We start from the raw sequence: 20,032 nt of genomic DNA, 5'->3' as shown, positions 1-20,032 counted from the left end.
TCTCAGCATATATACTCAAATTTACAGAAACAGTGCTAGCTACATATGAGTGTGTGGAGCCAATATCTATCAGAGCAAAATATGAAACAAGAATAAAGAACGTACCCACTATAAACTCAACATCGTCTCTGTCCTTGCAGTGTCTCACCGCATAAACAAGAGCAAGCTATCATGCCTCAGTCTAAACCGTACATTTACCTAGTATTTTCTGACCTCTACTTGAACCATTACCACCCCTAGCCACACCACGACCCCTAGGTGGCTATTGTGCTACCATCGAAGGTTGAACTAGACCTAGAGTTGGAGCTAGTGTGGGAGCTTGCACCTAATTGAATTGGATAGGAAAGTCACTAATGCGGTTCTCCATCAACCCACATCGTAGACAGGCTCTCAACCTCCTCTAGCACTTGCCCGGATGACGTCTACCCCAGTCACTACAGGTTTGAATCTCAATCGGTGTAGTTGATGTCTTAGCCCTCAAAGGGCCATCAAATCTAGTCAATTTCTTAAGGCACTAAATAAATTTAAAAGGACTCTAATCCCTCTTAAGTTTACTTTAACTCTTCTCCTGATCTCTCCACTCATGTTCAGTGCGCTTCACCTTGTCAACCAAGGCCATAAAAACTTGCTCCCTTCGAGGAGCTATCAAAACTTTCAAATCATACCTTAATCTTTCCTCGAACCGAACAATCTTATCGTACTCAGTTGAGACCAGTGCTCGAGCATACCTGCTCAATATCAGAAACTCGGCCTCATATTGGGCCACAGTCCTCCACCCTGAACTAAGCTCATAAACTCGTGTCTATGAGCCTTCACATAACTCGCCACCATATACTTACCCTGAAAGGCGTTCCTGAAGAAATCCCAAGTAATCTACTTCGGCTAGGCACGCTACTCAACCGTCAACCACCACTAGTAAGCCTTGTTTCAGAGTAGAGACGTGACACCCCTTAGTTTTTGTATAGAAGTGTAGTTGATATCTTTTATAATACGCTTGGTGGCCTCTAACCAATACTCGATCACTGTTAGGGCAACTCCAATGACACCCTTAAACAACTCAGCACCATTCAACCGGAGTCGTTCAGTAACTGACCCTTGGCCCCCAAATCCAAAATAGGTTCTGACGACCACCTTTAAAACACGAAGCATGGCCTAGGATAATTCGTCATCTCCATCTGTCAGAGTCTAGGACCCAGTCTCAGTAATAAGAGTACCCACAGTCTTGCTGGTGTCCAGACTGGGCATATTGCCTATAAAGGATGATTTTGCTCAAGCTCCTCCATGGCATCCGCTAGAACCATGACCACGGCTACCATACGAACTCATACTCTCAACTTACCTACAAATATCAAATATTTATAGATCAATTCAAAGTTTTTACCAGATGTCTTATTTCACAGTTCATATCACAGTCTCTAACTAAAGCAACAAGTTTAATCATTATAATGTTTTCTAGCTAAACATTATAGCTAAAGCTGAAGTACTTATAGGTTCAGTGTCGAAGACTCGGTCCTCCAAAAATAAAATTTTTAGAATTAACAAAATAAATATTTTTTATACAAAACACTTTTCATGAAAACAAAAGCCTAGAAAACACAGATTGAGTTTTGCAACCTAACTTTGATACCACTAAATGTAACATCCCAAACCTGGACTAGACGTTATGGCCAAGTCTGGAGAGCTACATTAAACCATTTCTGGAAAATCTCACTCTTAATAAAATAGTTTGAACATTTTGAATTCATATAAAGGATGATAAACAATCGTAAATCCATTCATTAAGAAAACAATCTTAAAAAGAAATAACGATGAAAATATTGATTACATAATAAGACGAATACGCAAAATGACCAAGCTCTCGATACACTGACATCCAGTCATATAGACTAAATGAGTTTATAACTCAGTGTGTGTAACTTATTTATACAACCAATCAAAATTATATATAACAGATATGTTTTTGATTGTTATTTAAACAAATAGTTTTCAAAATCGATTACAGAGTCGAAAACAGAAGATATTAGGTATAGTTGTAGGACATATAAGATACAAATGCATAACAAATAAGATACAGATGTAGATTCCTATCCCCATCCTCTACACACCATCTCCGTCCATCCCTACACACCATATAGGGTATCAAGTACCTATCCATACCTACACACCACATAGTGATTGTATGCCACGTTTCAAAATAATTACAGTCTAGCTACTAGAATCAGATGTATGCTTGTTGTTTAGCCACCATATCGATAGATTATTAAGCTACCTACACTTTCTTTTCTACACAATCTTAACCCAATGCATATGCAGATTTAACATGTATCAGATATGTATATAAAGTGATACAAATTCAAGTCATACTCATGTAATACTGTCGCACTTACGTATCAAATTTCATCTCAAATATATATGTGTGAATAACCGATTATTCAGTAACATATCATCATACAACAAATTTCATTGCCTAATTCAGATCATATGGACACCATGGTAGGCCCACGTTTGATTCAAACGATGTTTTTGGGCTTAGGGAAAAATTTTAATTTTTTTGCCCAAACACCCGTGTGGCTCACCTCAGTCTCACACGGCCTAGCACATGGCCATATGACCCAAAAAAATGAGTTACATGATTTAGCACAGGGCCAATCACTCGTCCGTGTGACTCAAGACCTAAAAATTCTTTCATACAGCTTAGACACACGCCCGTCTCTCTGGCCCGTGTGACTTTAATTCCAAAAAAGTGAATTATACAGCCTAGACACAAGCCTGTGTCTCTGTCCTATGTGACTCTATTCCAAAACAGTGAGTTACACGGCCTGACACACGACCGTGTGGCTTATATGGCCTGGCATACGACCATGTGGCATCGACAACCATAGATTTTAACTTTCGCCGTTAGCATAAATTCAAGCTTTTGTTACACACTTGGTATAGATTCGATGCTAGAGTAATCCTAATACTTCCAAAGCTTAAAAATAAGATTCAATTGACCAAATAAATGATCTATCTGCAACCAAACACTAAATTAACTTACAACCCTGAAGTTATGTTAAAGAACTTTGACGTAACTTCCTAAATCAAAACAGTTCACTTACCAAAAACGAATAGCAGAAACACTAATCAAGTCGTTGGAGGATCATCAGGGGTCACTTGTCCATCTCCTAACAGAAAAGCCAAGAATAAAAACCACAAGCCAAAAACTCGAAAAGGGTGTTATGCGAAACAAAACCATTCACTTACCCAACAATCTCAAGTCAACTAAAAAGAGGATAGAATAAGAATGCACCAGCCAATTACGAAGATCAAAGGAAGTAAAAAGGTTGATTCAAGAATAAGAAAAAAATAAAAAGGAAAAAAAATGTATAGAACAATGAATGAATTTGGTAAGAAAGAAAAAGAAACTGTGGGAAAAACTTAATTAGTTAGTTTAAAATAAAATTTATCAAATTTTCAAAAAAATACAAAAATATTCCTTTATCATTTACACAAAGACTCGAACACAAGGCTAAAGGGAATGCAATAGCTTAACCATTGAACCACTAAGTTTATCATTGACACAAATTAGCGCAGAAATAAACTTAAGTCAAAAGTTCAAGGATAGGGTTTAAGTAAAAATAAAATAGCAAAAATATTCCAAAAGTGAGACTTGAATTCCCGGTCTCAAGTACATAAACATAACACTTAGCCACAAAAATATAGAATTAATAACGACAGAGTTTAACAAACAAAAATTCAAAAATTTAGGGCGTTATAGATCTTCTTGATTTGAGAAAAGGGAAAGACCATGATTGAAATATATCATGGCAATATACTCGAAAAGGAAAAGATCATGGTTGAAAGATATCATGGCATCCCCGAAATAATGAAAAGGTTGAAAATGATATCGATTGAAAAGGATATCAAATGAAAAGGATATAATTGTAATGGACTATTATGTTAAGGTTTTAAGGTTTGTTATGTGAATAATTTTTTTTAATATATAGGAGTGTTTTGGAAATTATGTATGTTTTACGTAAAGTAACTATAGTAGTTAAGTTGTGTTTACATGAATTTGAACTTACTAAGCATATCGTGCTTACATGTTGTGTTTTTCTTGTAAATTTTGTGAAGCCTATTAGATTGAAAGTTCAAGTCGGAGCATACACACTATCCATCTCTTATTTGGTAGATATTTTGAGTTGTTTTGGAACTTCGTTATGAATGGCATGTATTAGGACTTTTGGTTGGTTTGTCAATGTTGTTTGTATTTGATACTTAGTTTGGTCACATTTTATGGTAATATATATGTTTAGTACCTTGATCAAGTGAATTTCTTGTAAGTATTTTAGGTCTTTTGCTTAATGCTCAAGATGATGTATATATATAAGTTGTTAGATGTGAATGGAATGTTTGAGTAGTTCTAAATATATGCAATTAGGGTGATAGTTGGAATTGTAGTTATGGTTGATTGGAAAATTGGTTATGTGATTATTTTTCTCTTGATGAATCTAAATATCATTTGGTTTGATGTTTGATTAGTGTTTTTTCTTGGTTCATTTTGGCTTATAAATTGTGGTGTCAATGAAGGCACATTGGTTAGGCACCTAGGTTGATTGATTTTTGGTATGTTGTGATGTCTTTGAATGTGTTTTAACCATATGAAAGTATATTCAATTGTCTTGGTTTGGTTCCCAAGCCATTGGGTTTGAATTATCTTGCATTAAGGGTAAATTTTGGTGCACATGGCTTGGGACACTAACTGTCACATGGTCATGTGTTGCACACAGTCACTTTACACGCGGTGTGATCTAAGTCAGTGTGTCACATAGTCTGGTACACGACCTACGGCATGGTCATGTGACCTAACATCGAATCAAACACGATCTAACACATAACTTGCGACATGATCGTGTGAAAGTATTTCGAATGTTACACAGCTTGGCATGTAACAATCCGTTTTTCAGTGGTGTCAAAAATAGTGGTTTTGGGACTACAAATCTAATGAGTGAGTTCATAAATATTACTATTTAAATTTACGAGTCAAATACAGAATTATGTTGAAATTTGATTTAATGATTTTTATTAATTGAGAAAATAATTAGGTTCAAGTGGAATGTTCCTAAAGTCAAGTAGTTTTAGAAAATGAGGTATCGAGACATCGTTTCTATAAACGAGCCAATAAATATTTTATTAGATATTTTTAGAGTGTTATTAGGGTCATATTAAACTTTGGTTAAGAAATTTTAGTGTTTAGTTGGTTAATTAATTAAAAGGACTAAATCGTAAAGGTTAAAAAGTGGGTTTCTATTAGTTAAATGGGTTAAATGGTTAAAGAAATATAAAAATGGACTTAGGTGGTAATTAAACCATATAAATGTATAGTGGACATTTGTGGACAAAGACTTATTGTTTATTAACTAACTTATTAAGGTTAAAAGTTAATTTAATAATAAATAACATAAACAAATAAAAAAAGATGACTATCATCTTCTCAAAGTGGTTTTGTTCTAGCTGAAACACCATGGAATTAAGCTTGGAAATTTTGGTTCTTACTCTTGCTTGCATGTAAGTGATTTTAATTCCGTTTTTAGTAATTTTTATATTTTTGTGATCGATTTAGCTTAATCTAGCTAACCCGGGGGTCAATTTGTAAAACTATTAAAATTTTATGGACTTACCATGAATGAGTTTTGTTGTGTTTTGAATTTTATTGACATAATAATAAGTTTGGTTGTTGAATAAACTTATTTTGTTAAGTAATTTTGATGATTTTAAGGTTTAGGGACTTATTTATGAAAATGGTAAAATTCAAGGAAATATTACAAATTGATGATAAATATGGGCTGTTATAAGACTAGGTAAAATCTCCTAACATGAATTTGAGCTAAAAATTTTAAATTTGCATGTTTTGGGTTCAGGGACTAAATTTTATAAAAGTTAAAATGTTGGAGGTAAATTTATAAATTGATAATGGAAGGGTTTAATTGCATAAAACTACTTGTTAGAATGTTGGAAATGTATTAATTGGGTTGAATTATTATTTAGATCAAGGAAACAACGTAATTGAATTTAAATCGAGGAAAAGCTAAGTGTTGGATTAGTCTTTGGCTTCGTTTTTACAATTGTATTTGTCAAGATAAGTTCGTATAAGATTGAAATCATTATTTACATTTTGGATGAATGTAAATAGATACTTATGCTATGATTAAATTATTATTATAGATCAACTAGAGAAATTAATCAAATTAAAGGATATGTGAACAATTACTAATGTGATTGGTGAAATTGTATTTGGTGATTAGGAATTGTAGATTGTCTCTTTAAATGTTTACTTTGTTTAAGGTAAATTCATAGTGTTTTGATATGTAAATGTAAATGTAAATATATTGTTATTATATCATTGTTTGTTAGTTAGTTGATTATATGTTTGAGAAACTTCATTTATTATTATTGGAAATTGATTATTACAAATGAGTACATATGAGAATGAATAGTTGATGATAGCATTTTTGTGATTTCACACTGTTGATATGAATGTAATGGAGTTATTGTAAATATACGAAAATGATGAAGTGCTTCCGAATGATGAATGTGTATAAAAGTAATGGATTTATGCTTAATACCCGGTTGAACGTAGTAAACACTTAGGATATGTTTGACATGCCAATAGGTTTTATTGTGCACTGTACGAGATTGATTGATATTGAGATGACGGTTCTATTTTATTCTTCTTTACTAAATATACCGAAATTCAACATTTGTTGCGAACTATCGCGTTATATTACAGTGATTTGAGTGTGTTCTGGAGGCAGATCTAAAGCCTTCGGGATTGGCACTAGGTGCCCAAGTGTGTTCTCGGATGGTTAGCTTATTTGAGGTTTTGGTGTGTTTGGTTAGTTAACCGAGTATCCGAGTCAAGTTACTATTTCATCGAGCTATGAAATAATTGAATTACAATCTATTTATGTGCTTATATATTATGGCATATTTATAATATTGGTAAGTGAAAGATATTATAATGAGTTTCATAATTGCATGTATGGATTGTTACTTTGAGTAAATGTGATTTATGGTATGGAAAATTCTTTTGAAATGGAGGTTGTTTTGATGTATTTGGATTAAAAATGTAACATTTGAATTATATGGATGAATGATTTATATAGTGAAATTATTTTCATGATATGAGCAGGTAATTAAAGCTTTACAGAGTATATGACTACATGATATGATCTATGACTTAAAGTAAGGACATGGAATATTTGATAAGTATAGTTAAAATAAAATAAAGGTATATGGTAGTCATATGATAGATTAATGGTGAACTTGAAATGCTTGGTATGTTTTATGCCTTGATTGAGTTGGATTTATATGTTTATTGCTTCACCTACTAACCTTGTGAGGTATGGTGTGTAGGAAAAAGAAAATTTGGTCTAGGACTAAATGGAATTATTCATGGTTGATTAATTTAATGCAATTGGTAAGTTCAAGTTCCTTTATACGAGCTTACTAAGCATCAATTGCTTATATAGTTGTTTTCTTTGTTTGTAGATCATCGGAAAGCTCGAGCAGTTGGGATCCTCGTCGGAGTACAATCACACTATCCATTGATCCACTTGGGTAGCTTTTTAATATATATTGAAATTGTTATAAGTGGCATGTATAGGTTGTATGTCTATTTGGTATGTATTGGATTGTGCCAAGCCTTGGTGTGCCTTAATGCTTTTGTTGATGATTTGTATATGAAGTGTATTTATAAGATGTTAATGGTTGTGCATGGCCTTCTGAAATTAGGAGGGAAATGGTTGATTGATATGTTTTTGGATGTGGATATTTGGTATATTTGAAGTACGTTAAATGATTAAACTTATGATGTTAAAGTGATTTAGGTTAAGTGTTTGAAACGTGGTGCCTTTGAATGGCATATTGGTTAGAACATATAGGATGGTTGAATTGTTATATTTTGTATATGTATAAGGTGTGTTTTGGTCATATGAATATGTATGGGAAAGGTGTGTTTTAGTATGCAAGTATAGGTTTTGAAATGGCTTGTTTTAAGGGCTAAATTTGGAGCACACGGCCATGTATCCCTACTTCGAATATTCACATGGTCTGGGCTATGTCACTTGGCTTGACCACATAACCTTGTGACCCTTGTATTCCAATTTTTCATATTTTTCCAAAAATTTTTAATTTGTTTCAAATTGATCCCTAATGGTTCCTGAATTATTTTTAGAGCCCCGAAAGCTTGATTTAAGGCCCAAATGTGTATATTTGCTATAATTGGAATGAGTTATTAGAAATTCGTACTTAAGTTGAATTATTGTTCTATTTTGAAGTTTAAGATTCTATTTTGTACAATAATGCTTCATAACCCTAATCCAACAATGGAGATGGGTTAAGAAGTGTTACATGGCACATAGCCTACGACACGGTCGAGTGAAATCATTTCAAAAGTTACATGGTTTGTCACACGATTGGCCACACGGCAATGTAACCCCTGTTTTCAAAATTTTAAATTTTTTTCCAATTTTTTTCTATTTTATTTCAAATTAGTCCCTAAATGTTCCTAAATTATTTCTAGGTCCCCATAGGCCCAGTTTAAGGCTCGTAATTGCATTTTATGCTATAAACGAACTGTTTATATGAATGATACAATTTAAATTGAATAGTTGTTTCGTTTGAACTTAAATGTTTCAAATTGTACTATGACATTTTGTAACCCTAATCCGACAACGAAGATGGGTTAGGGATGCTATAGGTTTTGTCTGAGGTCATATGATTTGTGCAGCCACTGTCAATCAACTAATCCTTAACTCTGCTACTGGTTGCAAAACATGAAGTAGTTAACACTTGTTCCTCCTAAGCTTTATTTCCATCAATAGCCTGAGCTTGCACATTCTATTGCTGCCCTTTGTTTTTACATACTCTTTTCTTATGTCCAGGTTGTTTACAGTCTCTACATTAATTGTATGGCCTGAACCAACAATATTTCTCCAAGTGTGTGGTCTTCTTGTAGTGAGAGCATTGTGAATACTTCTTCTTTCTATTGTCTCTCTTTTGCTTCTTCCTTATTTCATTCCAACTTCTTACCTTTTTTCTTAAGGAACTCGAACCTTCCTTGTTCCTATCTTGGAATGCACCTTTAGAGTGCTCCTCGTGCCTATTTGATCTCCTTTACTCTTAAAAATGGAGGACATTTATCAACTTTAACAAAGAGGTTGTTGATAGATCTCTTGAATCTTCCAAAGATAAGATCTTTGACTCATTTTTTTAGGGAGAGTTATAATGAATTTCTCCACAATTCTTCTATCATTGAACTGGTCTCCAAGCAATCTAATCTTGTTGAAAACAACCATAATCCTGTTTGAATTGTAATGACTCAAAAGTCAGTGGTGTCGAAAAATCTAGTTTCGGGATCCCTTTTCAGTAAATCGAAGCTGTAATATTTATTTTTTAAATATTTATGGGGTTATATTAGATGTGAATTAAATTTTAAATAGGTATTTTTTATGAATTAGTGCTTAATTAGGTATAGGACTAAATTGTAAAAGTAGTAAAAGTTCAATTTATAGAGAATTGTTAATTAGAAACAAAGAGCAAGGGACAAAAATGAAAATTATTCCATTTCAACATGCATAGTGGACGATTGATAAATTGATTTCATTAAAATTTTAATGAAAAGAAAATAAAAATAAAGAAAATAAAATAAATGGAAATTTATTAGCTTCGTGGAGAGAAAGAGAAACATTTATTTTCTCTTCATCCTCTCAAAGCTGAACCTCCATAGGTTGAAAAAGAATATTTCGGCACTTAAGGGTTTGATATTTAAAGCTTAAATTGGTGAGTTCAATATAGTCCTTTTGTTGTAATTTTTATGTTTTTGAAATCCAAGAAGCTTAACCTAACTAACCCGTATGTTATTTTTTGAAACTGTTAAAGTTTTAGAAAATGCCATTGATGTTATCTTGAAGATTTAGGTACTAAATTGATAGGTTACAATCTTAGGAGTGAAAAAGGATTAAATTGCAAAGTTATTTATTAATTTCATATAATAGGAATAAAATGCAAAAAATTGAAATTTGTGATAGAAATGATAATTAGAAAGCCCCAATTGGATTATAGTGCAAACGTATTGAAAATATGAGTTCTTGATTGAAAGTTATGTTAGTATCTATTTTAGGGACTAAATTTAATAAATTATAAAAGTTGCTTAAATCTTAAATTGAGTGTGAATTTGTTTGTATATTGATGATTTGGTATGTTTATGCTAATCCATAGCTAACGTTGACCTCGAATTCCTCAAAGAAGAAAGGAAAAGACAAAGTTGTTAATGAATAGTTTAGAGTTTACGGCTTGTATTTCTATAATCCGAAACCATTTCAATTGCTGAAATTATGAATTGTATTGCTTGGTAAGATCATAAGGTGAGTTTAAATTAATAATTTGAGCTGAACTAATTTGAATTGATTGGTTGTTTACGGTAATGACTAAATTAAATAGATTTGAGATTATTGTATAATGATGTAAATGCAAAATTAAATATGAATTGAGATGAATTTTGTTGACATGTATATGTACTGATGATTGGCTAATGAACAAATTTTATTGAATTGAGAAATTGGCTTATAATGGAAATCAAGAATGGTTATCCTATTAATTGTTCGGGCAGAGCCAAATATAGCTAGTATACCATAAGATAGGAAGAGTTCAATGTTATTACGACTACGAGTTGAGGAGTGTTGGACACACCTATTTTTAGATATACTGACTAGAATTGAGCACGACTTACTATTTCAGATATATCCAATAGGCACTAGGTGCCAAACTTGTGTGATTGGTTGGATCTGTGCATTCATCCGAATCAGAGTCAGGTTAATAGAGAGTATAAAATGTAAAACGAAATAATGAATTTCAAAATGAATTGGGACAAATATTTATGATGATGATTGATATTGAAAACTTAGAATTGAAATATAAATGTGACAATATACTTTTTGTGATGTCAACTATGGTATAAATGTATTAGATGATGAAATTATTGTAAATATGTTAAAATAACATAGTTTAATAGTTGAATGACATATGCACCTTATGATCTTCAATTCATTGCTTTTGTATGATTTATAGTATGATTTAATATTTGGATCATTGAAATACCATTGAGTTATACTCAGCGTACGGTTTTGTTTTCTGTGCACATGTTAGGTTTTGATCTTGGACACTCGTTGATATCAACATCTAGCTGAGATCCCGGACTCATCATGTTGGTGATGTTTTATTATTTTGGCGGCATGCATCTAAGGAGTCTTATGTTTATATAATGCTAAGTTGATGAATGAATTGATATTTTGACATGGTATCTGCATATGTTAATCCTAGTAGATGGTGGTATGAATTATTTGTATATTAATGTGTTGTGTTTATGCTTGATATGTGAAATGGGTGTGAGGATATATATATATTTAAGAAGATAAGTATCTTGAAGGATTATACTAGTAGAATAATTGAATAATGTGTTAAGCCATGTTTATGTTAAAATTGGCATGAACAAATAACTTTATAAGGTACTAATGTATGAAAGATATGTTAGAAGTTTAGAAAATATAAAGCATGTTATGATTGATGTATGTCTTAATAGTTGAATAGAATAGGAGATAAGTAAATGATTGTCGATTTGGAAGCTTGAAATTCTTGATAGAATGACTTGTATTATTAGTTTTTGAATGATGTACTGTGGTGCCAAATATGGTATGATAAATGAATTGGTTTTGGCATAGGATGTATGAATGAATTGTGGTTGAATTTAACTTGGTTTGCAGGTTTAAAGGTACCATTTGAATGTTAAGTGTGTTAAATGAAATGGGCATGTTAAAGGAAATTTTTGACATTTTAGTAATAAAGTATCAATAATATGGCATTAGGTATCGATACGTGACCATTTGAACAATTCTCTCAAAAAAAAATAGAATGCCAAAACCGTATCGATACTTAAATGTGTATCAATAATTTCCTTAAGGTATCGATACCAAGAAGCCAAGTAGTGATATCCTTGTTTAGGAACAAATTTTGTAAAAAAAATAGATTCACTTTTTGGTATCAATACCAATTGATGGTATTGTTAATTTTAATAAAGTATCAATACCAAACAATCAAGTATCAATATCAAACCCTTAAATTTGAAATTTTACAATTTAGTCATATTTCATGCTCAGACTTCCAATTTAGGTACATCAATGCTTGGTTTAAATAGAATTGAAGTGTATGTTTATCATCATACGAGTTGATTTTATATGAAATATTGACAATGTTGCTCTGACAACAAATGTGACATCCTGTTACTCCGACAACGAATGTGACATCCCATTACTCGAACTCGACAATCGGATCGGATAATAGTTGTTACATGATTACTGCTTGACAGTCTCAGTCTCTTTCATCTTGAAGTTCTCAAAGTCCCTCCTCAAATTGATGAGCTGTTGTTGTTGCCTTGCCTTTTCTAAGCCTTAAAACTCCTCCTTCAGCTTATCCCAAGCTTGTTTGAGAGTCTCATAGGCCATGATTCTGGTGAAAATCACATTTGATACACCATTCTGCAAGGATGAATTTTCTTTATATTTCTTGGCACACTCATCACTATGTTGTTTGGTTTGACCAATGATTGGATTTGCTCTTAAGGGTGGTGGCTCCCTATCTGTCTCAACCACATCCCACAAGTCATAAGACTAGAGGTAAGTCTTCATCTTCACTACCCAAATGTAGTAGTTCTCTCTAGTGAAGATAGGAGGTGGAGGTGGTAAGAAACTTCCTGATGATATGTTACCATCAACAACAAAGAGATAAATAAATTTTTTCTTTCTCAACAAGAAACAAAAACAATGGTTCTCAAAGACAATAGACTCTGATACCAATTATTGATGTTTTGCAAAGAGAGAAACAAAAAACAAAGGAACAAAAACAAGCAACAATAGATGTTAAATTGATCTATATTCATTCCACCAAAAGTTACATCATATATGGTCAAATAGTTACCAAATACAAAGCAAATTTCAACCACTCCCACTAAACATTATGGAAACTTGTTTAAAGGTAACTTGAACATAAAGAGAACTAACAAATCAAGTCAATCAACACCTAAAACATCAGTGCATTAGCAAACTAGAGTTAAAACTTAACCAAAATTAAGCTACAAATGAACTAACCAAAACTAGCATGCAATTAAGCATAATCTGCATGTGCCAAGACTCCTTCAGCTGCAAATTGGTTAGCCAACTTGTAACAGACATGAATGTTAGAAGTCTATGTTCCAGGGACTCGTAGTTTTTGTTAAAATAATTATGTCTGACAAATACAAGGATACAAGATATGATCCTCCAAATTGAAAATATAAACCACAGAAATATATTTGTATCTCATGCTTATCCCTTGTGCGGATAACATAAGCCAAATTAAATTGCCAAGGAAAGAAAAGAATAACCAGAAACCCTCAAATAAAAAGAGGTTCAAGCAGACAAACTGTAACAAGGATAGACAGAAAAGCTTAAGAGAAAAGAAATGGAACATGTTAACTTGGAAACAGTTGAAAGGAAAAAGAATCTATTGCTTACATTCCTTTTCTCCATATAATAATCAAAAGCGAAATCAAAATTTTGCTTAAGGATGTTACATGTGCTGGGGGCTGTTAAATCTCAATCTATTTAACTTACAAACCTGAAAGAAAAGCAAAGAATCAAATCTCTTAGTTTTGTCTTCATGTCACTCTTTGTTTGTTATAGGAGAAAAAATTCCCAAGTTATAAGCACACGAAAAATATCAAATGAATTAAAAAAAGCAAAGCACATTACTGGTCAATCAGTTTGATGGGCGAGCTTATTTAAGGCTTCTGATACTGTATATTCTCTCCAGACTCCAAGGGACTTTCTTTATATATATATATATAATCTTTTAATATGTTGCGTGGAACTATTTGTTTAATTTTTGGCATGCTTAATTAGCTCCGTATAACATGGTTCAATCATGGCCAGCACGAGAAAAACTGAAAAAAATCAAACTGCTCTTATTCTAAATTATTATCAAATTCTTCTGATGGTGGTCTATAATTGGGAAATAAGTGCTGGTTTTTGTTTCTTTGGAATTGATGACAATCAATTTACGCTTTATAAACACTGCAGCAAAATACCAGACAAAAGAAAATAAAGTGAGAAGAGGTGGGACAGATGGACCAGTACCTAAAGCAAAATAAATCCTGTTAATAATCCAATAATTGAATTGGCTAAGCAAGGAAGTTGATTCAATTAGGCTTTATTCCTTTTGCAATGACTATAAATAGACTTGTTTGATGCCAACTAAGGCACAAGCCATCTCTTCCCTTCTGCAACCATACTCAAGTTTTTTATTTTGCCTCTCTAGTATATCCAATGGATCAGCAGAAGAAGACCACCTCTGGGGCTCTCCAGGCACCACTGACCGCACCTAGCAACAATCCTACTGCTGCAGCTCAGGCACTCCTCCATAACCCTGGTGCTGCTCAAGCACTTGCCAATAATCCGGGTGCTGCTGCGGCTGCTGAGGCAATCCTTGGAAACCGAGGTGCTACTTATCAGCCACTCCTTAATAACACTCATGTCGGTCAGCAACACATGGGCGTTCCCGGTGCTAGTATCAGCAAACCTAGTACAGGTGAGGCACTCATGAAGGGTCATACTGGTTCTCATGCACTCATCCGAAGTGACCGTGGGAGCATGTTAAGCTTGTCAGATGACAATGTGATGATGAAGCAAATATTGGCAACTCATGCTCCTGATGGTCGAGAATTTGATGTTAGACCTCTACTCAATCTGGTTGAGGACATCCTCAATCGAGCTTCCCAGCATGTTGATTTTCTTGTTAAGGTATAACATATGCTGCATGTTATCCTGTTTAAATCAACGATTGAAAATGCTCATACTTTCTATTGTTTGCTGCAGGGTACTACTCAAGCTCAAATCGAAATGGAAGAGAAAGCCCTACAAGCAAACCATATAGTTATGCTTGAAGCTCTTACATATACCATTGACCGAATTGCCTCCGAGGTTCTGAAAATTATTTTCAGAAAACTGTCTCTCTCTCTCTTTTTTCTGTTTAACTAGTAAAATCATTGCATACTTGTTATTCGTATATACTAACATGTATATTTAACTACCAGCTATCATACAAGGCTTTGGGGGGTTCGGATGCACATGCAACAACAACTGCAATATTCAACTTGCTATCAAGCTATACATGGGATGCTAAGCTAGTATTATCCCTATCAGCCTTTGCCTTGAACTATGGAGAATTCTGGCTTCTTGCTCAGATTTACTCAACTAACCAACTTGCCAAGTCAATGGCAATCCTGAGGCAATTGCCGTCTCTCCTGGAGCACACAGCTCCTCTGAAACCCCGATTTGATGCACTTAACAATTTGATTCGGGCAATGATAGATCTTACTAAATGTGTTGTTCAGTTCACACAGCTGCCATCAACATACATTTCTCAGGATGTACCGGTATTGGAGACTGCCATAAACCTCTTCCCAACTGCTGTCTATTGGACCATCAGGAGTATGGTGGCTTGTGCAACTCAAATTTCCAACCTTTCTAGCATGGGTCATGAGTATGTTTTGCTTCATCTTTTACGTATAAACAACGTTGTGAGTTTGGTAGGTTAATACTTGTTGGATTAATTGTTTACTTTGATTTCAGGTTCGGAATATCAACCACAGAGTCGTGGGAGCTGTCCACCTTGGCTCACAAACTCAGAAACATATATGAACTCCTAAAGCAGCAGCTGAACCTTTGCTACCAATATATAGGTTCATAAATAACCATTAAATATTATCTAACGTCCATGAAACTAATTGAAAATATTAACTGATGATTTGATCATTGTTAATTGCAGAGGAAAAGACAGATGTTGCATTTTATCAATTGCTTCTGACACTCTTTGACCCGAACGCCTTGCATATCGACAACATGAAAGTTCTCAAGGCCTTAATTTATGATAAGGATGATAAACTACCGCTTCTTGATGGTGCTACAAAGAGACGAGTACCGCTTTCTTACTACTTTATAATAGTTTCTTTGTTAATCTTTATTGTAGCATATGTTTTATATTTTGCTGTGTGACATTGAACAGGTTAGCCTGGACGTGCTAAGAAGGAAAAATGTGCTCTTGCTCATTTCAAGCCTCGAATTCGCCAACGATGAGCTAGCAATTCTTGAGCAGATATATAATGAATCAAGGATCCATGCAACGAGGCTCGAGAGTCAGTATGAAGTCGTTTGGATCCCAATTGTGGATCATTCCATCATCCCATTGCCTGAAGAAATGCAAACCAAGTTCGAGAACCTACAAAGTACCATGCCATGGTACTCAGTGCAGGACCCTTTGGTCATAAAGAAGCCGGTCATCAGGTTCATCAAGGAGGTTTGGCATTTCAGGACAAAGCCAATCCTTGTGGTGCTTGATCCTCAAGGGAAGGTGGTTTCCCCTAATGCAATTCACATGATGTGGATCTGGGGAAGCACTGCTTTCCCCTTTACTAGTTTAAGAGAAGAAGCTCTTTGGAGGGAAGAGACATGGAGGCTTGATCTTCTGGTTGATGGAATTGACCCAACGGTCCTCAATTGGGTATATATGATATCTTCAAATTTTCCCAACTTTTTGGTTTTTTCATCAAGATTTTAGAAATAATGGTACATAAATGTTTACTTTTACTACAGGTATATGCATCCAATATTAAAATTTGAACTTCAATTGTTCTGTCTAATTTGATCAGATTAAAGAAGAAAAATACATTTTCTTGTATGGAGGGGATGATGTCGAGTGGGTAAGAAGATTTGCAAATTCAGCACGCAGTGTAGCATCTGCGTCTCGCATTCCTCTTGAGATGGTTTATGTGGGGAAAAGCAGGAAAAGGGAGCATGTGAAGAAAGTTGTAGGAATTATCAATGCGGAGAAGCTTAGCTATGCTTGGCAAGACCCGACCATGGTGTGGTTCTTTTGGACCAGGTTAGAAAGTATGCTGTTTTCGAAGATTCAGTTAGGCAGGGCAGATGACCAAGACCCAATGATGCAACAAATAAAGAAGCTGCTTAGCTATGGCAGAGAAGGTGGATGGGCAGTGCTTAGTAGAGGGTCTAATATAGTGGTGAATGGCCATTCCACCACAGTTTTGCCTACTTTGGGTGGTTATGATGAATGGAAAGTGAACATAGCTGAACTAGGATTCGATATGGCATTCAAAGAGTACCATGACAAGCTTCATGATGTTGCTCACCCTTGTTGTCGGTTCCAGTTCCCGACCATCATAAGGACCCCTGAGAACATGAGGTGCCCAGAGTGCCATCGCGTTATGGAGAGATACACATCATTCATCTGTTGCCATGATGACAAAGGCATTCCAGGCTCGCTATTTTAAGCTGGGATCAGGTTTCATCACTGTTTTTCCATCTACTATTCTCACTAAATAAAGATGTTCCTATGGGACTCAAATTAAAAAAAAAAATTCTTCTAAATTCACTTTGGCTGCTAAGGATTTGTGGTTGACATGTATTGCCGGTGGGCACTTTGAGGCCTAAGTTGGAGTAGTTTAATAGTTAAACGTAAAATAATGATGTTTGGTTTCAACATTATTGTCAAGTATATTATGTTACAAACTGAAAACTTCATTTGACTAAGAACTTCTTTTGCTTTATTGTTCTTTTGGTATTTCTTTAAAAGAATGTGTTGGTGAGTGGGGATAAAAATGAACTTATGAAAAATTAATCGAAGGCTTCAAGGCATGTAACAATGTCACTATCTTTAAGGTTTTATTTTCTCTTCATATATATTAGTGTTTAAAAGAGTTACTAGCAAATGAACCTCGAGCATATAATGAAACCTCACGACTGTCGAAGTTTTGCACTGACGAAAACAGTCCACTAAGCATTGAGTGGAGCATAACAAGAGTGTCAACTTCTATAAAGAACTTTTGCAATAATTCTTTATAGAATAATCTTTAAATAAAAAAGATGGTGAAATAATAGAAAGAAACTATATTTCTACTTTTTTTTCTTTTGTTTATCTTGCAAATGAAAGTTCACTCCTATTGATAGGAGTTTTTATGTCTCTTCACAAAGACATAACTATCCAATATGCTTTTGTGGAAAGTCACATCTATTACTAATAACCTTAACTATTCAATAGATATATACTTGAATAGTTATAATTCTTCATTAATTAACCAAGTTACATAACTTTCAAGATTTAAGTGACATACCTTATCACTATGAATAGTAACAACTCTTGGTTACTTATAATTTTCATTTGCAACTATTGAAACACTATATATATTGAAAATATTCTAATAATCTCCCCTATTTTCAAAATATTCTAACAATCTCCCCTATTTTCAAAATATTCTAGATTTTGATAATCTTATAAATCAATCGCATAAATAAATGTGTCTTACGATTGAACATTCACTTAATGAAAACATGTTAAAGTTAATTAAAATTGCATGGTAGATTATGCATGAACCAATTATTTCATTTGATTAACCAAACACATCTTAAACTGAAATATAATTAGTTTGTAGATATGAAGATGATAATTCTACATAACGTTCGTTGTAACGTAAAATTGAACAAATATACAAAATGTATGAAAATATCTAAAGGAAAAGAAACAAAAAATCAATCTTTATTTATACAATTCAAACACAATGAAAATATCTCGCTCAAGATATATCTTTATTCAAAGACCAAATTGAATCAATGATACTATAATGACCAGCTTTTAGTGACATCGAAATAGTGGTCTCGGACCACAATTTTGACGATTAATTAAATATTTTAATGTTTATATGTTTATATTAAGGTCATATTAAATTTTCGTTAAGAATTTTAATGTTTAAATAGTTAATTAAGTAAAAGGATTAAATGAGAATAAGTGCAAAAGTTGATTTTATGAGGAAAAATAAGTCAAATGACTATGAAATATTTAATTAATGGACTAAGTAGGTAAATATACCAATTAGGTATATGTCGGACGATTTTGATGATTAAAATCTTGAAATTTGATTAGTTTTAAAGGTCAAAAAGGTAAATATGTAAATAAATAATAACATAAACAAAACAACTTGTATCATCTTCATCATTTTCCTTTTTTTGGCTGATTTCACCATTGTTGAAGGGAGAAACATTCGGCCATTCTTTCTTACCTTGCATGGTATGCTTTTGAGTTCTATTTTTAATATGTTTTTAAGCTCGGTTTGCTTGGTATAGTTAGCTCGGGGATTAATTTGTAAAGTTTTTAAAAGTCTAGAGGCTTGCCATGAATGAGTTTGAATGTATTTTAAATTTAATTGGTAGCTTATTGTGTTTGATTGTTAAATAGACATGTTTTGTTAAATGATTTTTAGTGAATTTACGGTTTAAGGTTTTATTTTTTAAAAGTGTAAATTTCCATGTATATTTTGTAAATTGAGGAAGAATGTGGGTTAATATAAGCCTAGAGGAAAACGATTAATATGTGTTTCAATTAAAAATGATGAATTTGCAAGTTATAAACCAAGGGACTGAATTGTATAAAGGTTAAAATATTAGGGGTAATTTTGTATTTTTTGATTAATTTGGATTATAGGTTTGAATTGAATGTTTGAAGTTATTTGAAATACTTAATTGAATGAAAATATTATTTAGATCAAGATACGCTAAAACCAGACTTAAATCGGGGAAAAGCTAAAGCTTTAGACTAGCATTCAACTCTGTTTTTACAACCATAGTTATCGAGGTAAGCTCGTATTATACAAACTGTTATATTAAAATATTAGTTAATTGTTCTATTTAATTAGCCAAGGTGGTTGTGATTACAATTTTGTTGATTGATGGAAATTGAGTTATATTGGAGACATGTATCGGGTTTTAAACCTAACAGGCTTTGTACCGGTTTAACGATTTAAGCCTTAAGCCTAGCAGGCTTCATGCCGGTGTAATGAATTAGGCCTTGAGCCTAGCAGGCTTCGTGTCGGTGTATGAAATTAGGCCTTGAG

At 33.4% G+C, this 20,032-nt stretch overlaps 1 protein-coding gene across 1 annotated transcript; it reads left to right on the top strand.

Moving 5' to 3' along the window:
- The first annotated feature begins 14,346 nt into the window (after positions 1–14,346).
- LOC105780282 (protein SIEVE ELEMENT OCCLUSION B) lies at positions 14,347–17,695 on the top strand. Its single transcript, XM_012604512.2, has 7 exons — positions 14,347–14,870; positions 14,946–15,050; positions 15,164–15,612; positions 15,702–15,811; positions 15,898–16,046; positions 16,135–16,629; positions 16,778–17,695. The coding sequence occupies exons 1-7, from the start codon at positions 14,397–14,399 to the stop codon at positions 17,417–17,419; spliced, it is 2,424 nt and encodes an 807-aa protein (XP_012459966.2). The 5' UTR covers positions 14,347–14,396; the 3' UTR covers positions 17,420–17,695.
- Positions 17,696–20,032: the final 2,337 nt, after the last annotated feature.

This window comes from Gossypium raimondii, chromosome 4 (genome assembly GCF_025698545.1).
Source record: "Gossypium raimondii isolate GPD5lz chromosome 4, ASM2569854v1, whole genome shotgun sequence".
Taxonomy (NCBI): Eukaryota; Viridiplantae; Streptophyta; class Magnoliopsida; order Malvales; family Malvaceae; genus Gossypium; species Gossypium raimondii.
Note: the sequence above shows the minus strand (reverse complement) of the source record. Positions and strands in the feature narration are given on the sequence as shown.

Bases quoted from the DNA above. Each gene is read 5' to 3' on its own strand.
- LOC105780282 (XM_012604512.2), top strand. From the start codon at position 14,397: ATGGATCAGCAGAAGAAGACCACCTCTGGGGCTCTCCAGGCACCACTG. The intron at 14,871-14,945 runs GTATAACATATG...TGTTTGCTGCAG, and splicing joins ATGTTGATTTTCTTGTTAAG to GGTACTACTCAAGCTCAAAT. The intron at 16,630-16,777 runs GTATATATGATA...TAATTTGATCAG, and splicing joins ACCCAACGGTCCTCAATTGG to ATTAAAGAAGAAAAATACAT.